At 36.0% G+C, this 6604-nt stretch overlaps 1 protein-coding gene across 1 annotated transcript in view; it reads right to left on the minus strand.

Annotated features, from left to right (window-relative positions):
- Positions 1-1154: 1154 nt before the first annotated feature.
- YME1L1 (YME1-like 1 ATPase) overlaps positions 1155-6604 on the minus strand; it is a gene marked incomplete at its 5' end in the record, with an annotated part of 21812 nt that continues 16362 nt past the window's right edge. The window contains 5 exons of the mRNA XM_009572320.1: positions 1155-2992; positions 4141-4227; positions 4867-4940; positions 5041-5167; positions 6042-6193. Coding sequence (XP_009570615.1) covers positions 2849-2992; positions 4141-4227; positions 4867-4940; positions 5041-5167; positions 6042-6193 — 584 coding nt within the window. The remainder of the gene's footprint in view (positions 2993-4140; positions 4228-4866; positions 4941-5040; positions 5168-6041; positions 6194-6604) is intronic.

A 6604-nucleotide genomic window follows, 5' to 3' on the forward strand; every position in this document is an offset into this window, starting at 1 on the left:
TCTGTTCTTTGGCCATGTTTTAGTAGCAAAAATAGCTCTGCATGCTTCTAGGAAAGGTTTCCGAGCAGATCAAGAGAGCAGACAGCTACCAATGGCTTGATAGCTCTATTTTCACAGCCAGTTTAAGGGATCAAGATTTAGAAAACTGTTGTAACATTTCAGCTGACTCAGGTCATTACACAGGAGGAGGCAGCCAGAAAGAGCAGGCCACATCTTTCACTGGAAGTTTGGATTTTCTTTGTATTGAGCTTGATGGCAGAATTCTGGCATGAGTCAGCCTTGGGAATGCAGAAAATTCAGAATCATGCCCAAGTCTGACGTTCTTATTTTATGTGCCACTATGCTTGTGACCAGTTTAACGCTATTTAAAAAGCAAACAGTCCATCAAAGCACCAAGCTCTGCTTTCAACAACATGAGGATGTCTAATTATTCTCACCATCTGACTGATGTTTGAAAGCTGCCTTTGTGGTCTCCTACCTCTGTCCAGTGATTATGAGGAGGAATTTCAGCTCCTAGATGCACCCGAGAACACCAGAGGTCAAACCCAATGCCTAAATAGACAAGTTTCTTTGAAACCCCCCAGATACCGCATGCACACAACCATCGTGTAACAGTAAACTCTTAAATAACACCTCTGCTGTTAAGTTGGCCAGAAAGCAGATACCTTTGACACTTGATGGCTAATCTCTAACACTCTTCTTTCATGACCTAATGAGATATCACAGTGGTTTTTTGTTTTTGTTTGTTTGTTTGTTTCTTGAGACTGTGCTCACTTCTTTTCATGTAGCAAGAAGCTTTTGAATGAGAAAAAGAAGTTAGATCTCAAGGACTTACCTCCCAAACCAGATCATTCAATATAGATTTTAGTGACTTCAAAAGTGAAAATTTTTGTGTGTTTGTTTCTAAATGCAGATTCACATTATTTAGCTAGAAAAGTTCCCATCTAAGTCCCACTACTGAAGGAGCAATTGAAAAAAAGATCTAAATTTCTAGGGAGAACATTCCCTAGAAATCGAATTGGAGAGAATGCAATTTTGCCATAATTCTTACATTTATTTACAAGTTTAAATGTTTTATACACCTCAATTTACATAGTAGGGAACTTGGTATTACATTTTATAACAATTTACAGTGAATAAAAAGAAAACCAATATGCGTAATTAAAATTAACCTTTATTACTCCAAAAACAGATGCCAAATATGCAGTATATTTCTGTTTCTGTTGGCATATTTCTAAAATACATGTACAACTGTAACTAGTCAGCCTAGACATTTGGTATACTGTTTTATAATATTTGGAAGTTCTCCCACACTGCACTGGGATGTCACTACAGTAAGCTGACAAAAATAGGCAAATAGAAAGTTATCCTGGTTTTGAAAGAAAAAAAATGCATGTGCTCTTACTAAAAAACTAGGTTATAATCAAGCATTACACTCAGAAAATTCTAAAATACTATGTTACTTCTAGTTTTAAGTGTAGCTACCAATTCCATTCACATTTATTGGCACCAGCCCAACTATTTTAATGTCCAAGTATGGTAACCTTTAATATTAATATGCTAATAAAGGCCCTCTCTGCAACAGAAGTTTATAGTCCCAAAAGTCTACAATTAATTGTGCAGAAAGATTATGATCAAGATGTGTTATTCCTAAAAACCAGTTCCATGATATCAGAAGAATACTGGCATATAATTGCTAGCAATCATTTCCACTTGATTGGAAACTGCTTTTGTTTTCAAAAACTTTTTCTTACTATCTTAGAATTTCCAGAGGTTTTTGTAAGGATCGAAAGAAAAGGTTTTATTTCCCTACTTCTACTGTAGAACAGAACTGGGAATGTTATTTGAAACAACACATGCTTCAGACATTTTCTGAACTACTCTTCAGTGAGCAATACTGCCCTCTTTGAAGAAATTATCTGTTGGATTATTAAACACCCATACATAGTATTAGTAGAAACTAGTTCTGTAGAATCTCCAGCAGTGTAAAAAGCACTGTCATCAAAGCACTGTCATCCATCTACTGCAGTAATAAAAAAAAAAAAAAATTCTAAGAATCTTGTCAGCAGCACATCAGAGGTCACAGGTGTTTCTCTTATCCCTGCCACAGTTCTGCCCAAAACGTGGTCCAAAGAGGCTTAGACATGTTTAGCCTGTTGTTTTTGCATTAAAATTTCTCTCCCAGCCATACATGTGTGTATTTTAACCCCAAGAGCACTGAAAACACAATCTAGACTAACATTTTTGTCTAACATGGAGCTCCCACAGCTCCCTTTAATAGAGATGCACTGTGTAGCTGCTTCATTCTTAAGAGATGTTTTGTTACATTTCTAAATAAGAAGTTGTCTTTAAAAGTGATCTCTAGCCTCAAACAGAGTATGAGCATTAGTTAGACTACATACTACTGTTTTACAAATCAATCTGTCACTATCCGTAAAACATTCCATAGCACCTATTGTGGGGTATCACTTCAAACGCACATGTAGCAGCATGACCCAGGAAGCTATGGCAAAACACACCGGTATATCTGCATGTTTTTCTTCTCAGCTTCAACACATTTGACTAAACCAAAACGCTGAATTCAACCCTGAGATTTATCCTTCTGAATAACTTCTTGTGGGAAGAAGATAGGGAGCAGATGACGACGAACTTGCTTTATTTTGTGTGTCTTATTCTGATGAGACACAACAAATAGATGAGTAACAGAAGCTCACAAGAGACAGAATAATATTAAAGTCACTAATGCCATACACACATCAGGAAGGGAAAAAAAGGCTATGCTGCGTAAGACTACTGCATTGCTAGATGTACATTCTTCAAATTATCAGTTACTGTATCACAGAAGTTATCATCTTACTTCTAGTTTTTTTCCCTCTAGAACAATTTGGATTTCTTTGGCATCCAAAGTCTCATATTTCAATAAAGCTTCTGCTAAATTCTTGTGTTCTTTTGCATGAGTCTTCAGGATGTTCTTTGCTCGCTCATATGAGTCCTAGTATTAAAAAAAAGTGGAAGGAGATTTTAAGACTTTAGAACAAAAACAGCAGCGAGATTCCACTTTAAAAATAGTTTCCAGTTAAATACAGCTTGAAACAAACATTTACAGTTCTGCCTTACATTTCATAGGTAGCACAGCTCCTGTCTCTCAAAGATACTTAAAATCTAGCTAGCATAATTACTAAAAAAATCCCCTAAACTTTATGCCACCTTTGCATTTTAAGTTGGACTAAAAATAAAATCCTGAGACAAACCTTAGTATTTTCACATATGACCCAGAAAAGACTTACTAGATTTGAAAAGTTGCCGATTAAATTAAATATATTTGATTTTACATTATGAGCAGTGCTACAGCATTCAGGAATGTTCCTCAAAGACTAAAGTTCGTAAAAGCTTATAAAAATCTTGAAGTATTATGTACTTTTAGAAAGCTGAAAACTACCCAACAAGTTACCAGTTGCTGCAAGTAGATGCACATTGCCAGCGTTACCACCTTCAAGTTTTAGTTCTACGTAGTTCTTAAATGACCAAGTCAGTTCAAAAACAGCTACAGCAAAAGTGTTAATCGTTTAAATGTTATGACATAAATAGTTCTCCTGCCTGTTCCAAACTGATTCAGATTACCAGAACAGTGATCTGGAAGTTCTGTGATTATCGAATATTACAAATTTCCCTAAGCATCTGATACTGATCACTGTGAGGAACATGATACTGGAAAAGGCAACTCTGATCTGATATGGCCATTCCTGTGATTCTACACAAAATTATTTAGCTGCAAGTTATGAAATGTGGGAGTAACACAAAACATTCACATCTGTTCTAAAACAATTTATAGCCACACTTTTTTTTCCTATGAATTGAATAGGCAAAATACAAATCCTGACCAAATGTAAGAGGAAGTGTTAAAGCGTATCTTGAAGAACCTAACACCACCAATTTGCTTCTCACTACTTGTGCATGACAATCACCAAAAAGTTTTGATATACAGAGATTCAAAGTTGCAGCTACATTAAATACTTGGGAATACTTCCATCGACCTGTGTATTTTCACCAGTACACGTTACCAAACTGAATAATCAAGTAAGCTGATACTCAACTCATCTCAAAATAAATCTATCGGAGCAGAGGGGGAAAGAATCTTACCCGTAGAAGTGTTCTTACTTCCTGTTCAATTGCAGACTGAGTTTCAGGGCTAACTTTCCCTGTATCAGTATAGGTCATAACACCAAGCTAAACAACAACAAAAAAATCTTTTATCTTGCCACTGTTGCAGTAATACACATAAAACACTAAGAGCTTCATCACCTATTGCTTCTACATGCAAACAAATAAAATCATTAATCAAATGCTTGCTGAAGTGCTTGCAACAGAAGCAAAACAAGAAGCCTATTCATCAACTATGTAGTCACTGCACAGTTCTATTTCAACAGGTCACAGTAAAGATCCTGATTAAGTGTTTTCTTACTTAAAAAACAAAACAAATCCCCAGACTACTAACACTTGATGGGTAAAGATGACTAAAGAAGTTTCTTTAGAAGTCTAGAAAACTCAATGCTTTCATGTCCCGCTCCCCCCACCCCAAACCCAAGATCATCCTCAATTCCAAAATGTTTGGGTTTATTATAAACATTTTCTGCAGACATTAGTAACTTTCAAGGTAATTTTCAGGTGAACTTGCAAGTTAGTTTTTAAACTGTCAAATATACAGGTTTTCTAGTTGAGTTCTCTATAGCAGGGCCAGTCATAAGGCTTACTTTCTTTTTTGCCAGAACTACTTAGTCTCTGTCATCAGACAGCCAAATAGGCATTTAGTTACAGAACAGAACATTTCTTTGTACCATGTAAATATTTAAGGATTGATGATACTACCTTTTCACTCATTCCAAATCTAGTCACCATCAGTTTTGCAATTTTAGTAGCATTGTCAAAATCACTGGAAGCACCTAGATAGCAAACAGATGTAAATTACGTTATTGAAACCAAGTTAAAGATGCCAGTCCACAAGCTTTGATCAAAAATTCTTTTAACTACCAATCAGCTGACCTGTTGTGATGTGATCACTTCCAAATATGAGCTCTTCTGCTACTCTTCCTCCCATACAGACATCCATCTGTGCAAGCAACTGGGATCTAGTTTCACTCCATCTGTCATTTTCTGGGAGCAAAGATACCTGTAAGATACGGAACTGTGGTCAGGTAACAATAAATGGAAGAAATTCTGAAATAATCTGAAAAATATTCTTGTTTCTATCCACAGCAGATAGAAAGGCTTTTATGCAACAATTTGAATGCTCTGGGCCTCCTCCTAGTCTACACACTCATCAGGTTTGCTTGGAGGTCCTTAGTCTACCAGCTGAAATAGCCTCCTACAGGCCATGAGCACCGCATAAAATTAAGCAACTTAAACCTACCACCAGATGAAACAGAACAATCTATTCTAGCCGTTTCTCCTTATGCCCTACACTTGCACCGAGCACAAATCAACTTGCCTGGAGGATTCAGGCCAATGATTTTCTTTAACTGAGGACATTAACTTGGATAAAGTCCAACAGAAACAGACAGCAATATTTTTCTGTTCAAATGCTTGGCAGCTAAAGGCAGAATAGAAAAATTTAGGGGTATCTATGCTAGAAACAAGGTAGGTAACAGATTAGGTTTAGAAAAAGTCACATAGAACAAAGAGCAACTTGATAAAGGATGTTTGTGTTAGAAGTACAGTTGAGCAGTGCTTCTACTTTCCAGTCCTTTAGACATTCTTCAAAGTTTCGCTGTTGGGTGATATTTTAACTGCAGCAGAATCAAACATACTTACACTTCCCTCCTTGTATATGTGAACTATTATACTAGCATATGCTATTTTATTTCAAAATGAAGGAAGAAAGCTTTCTATCATACAGAAAAGATGACCAGTGAGTCTTCCAAGAGATTGCTCATAACCGAGTATTTCAACATATCACAATATGCATTAATATAATTACAACAAATAGCATTGTTGGAAAATTCCTCAACAACACTAAACCAACATAAAATTCTAGAAATAATCACATGTCCAAGTGTTGTTCCTCGTGTCATGATTGTAGCCTTGTTGATCGGCATTGCATCCTTAGTGTAGTATGCAATGATAGCATGTCCAGATTCATGGTAAGCGGTGATGGTTTTGTTTTTCTCATCAATTTCTACACTTCTACGTTCAGGTCCTTAAACAGAGGAACATTAAATAAACTTTTTTGTACAGCTGACCACCACAATCCACACATTATGTATACTCAAACAGAGCACAAAGTAGCTGAGGAACAGCATGCAAGCAAAGTTAACTAACACTCATTAAGTGCAAAATGTTTACAAGTAGGATTTTAATGTCTAAAATGGACCTTAATATACTCTAAGACAAATTGCTTTTAAAGGAATAGACTTAAAATGCAGTCTGAGTATCTGAGAAAATTCCATTTCTTCTCTCAAGTATGAACAGACCAGATTTTTTGTGTATACATCTCAGATGTTTAAGTTTTGTGTTAAGTTTAAGTTGGTTAAACAGAAGTTCAGATTCCTGGTCATTTATTCTCTCCTTTCCTTTAGGAGTAAGTAGGGGACGGGTAAAAAAAAAAAAA

This window comes from Fulmarus glacialis, unplaced genomic scaffold (assembly GCF_000690835.1).
Source record: "Fulmarus glacialis isolate BGI_N327 unplaced genomic scaffold, ASM69083v1 scaffold45992, whole genome shotgun sequence".
NCBI classification, from domain to species: Eukaryota; Metazoa; Chordata; class Aves; order Procellariiformes; family Procellariidae; genus Fulmarus; species Fulmarus glacialis.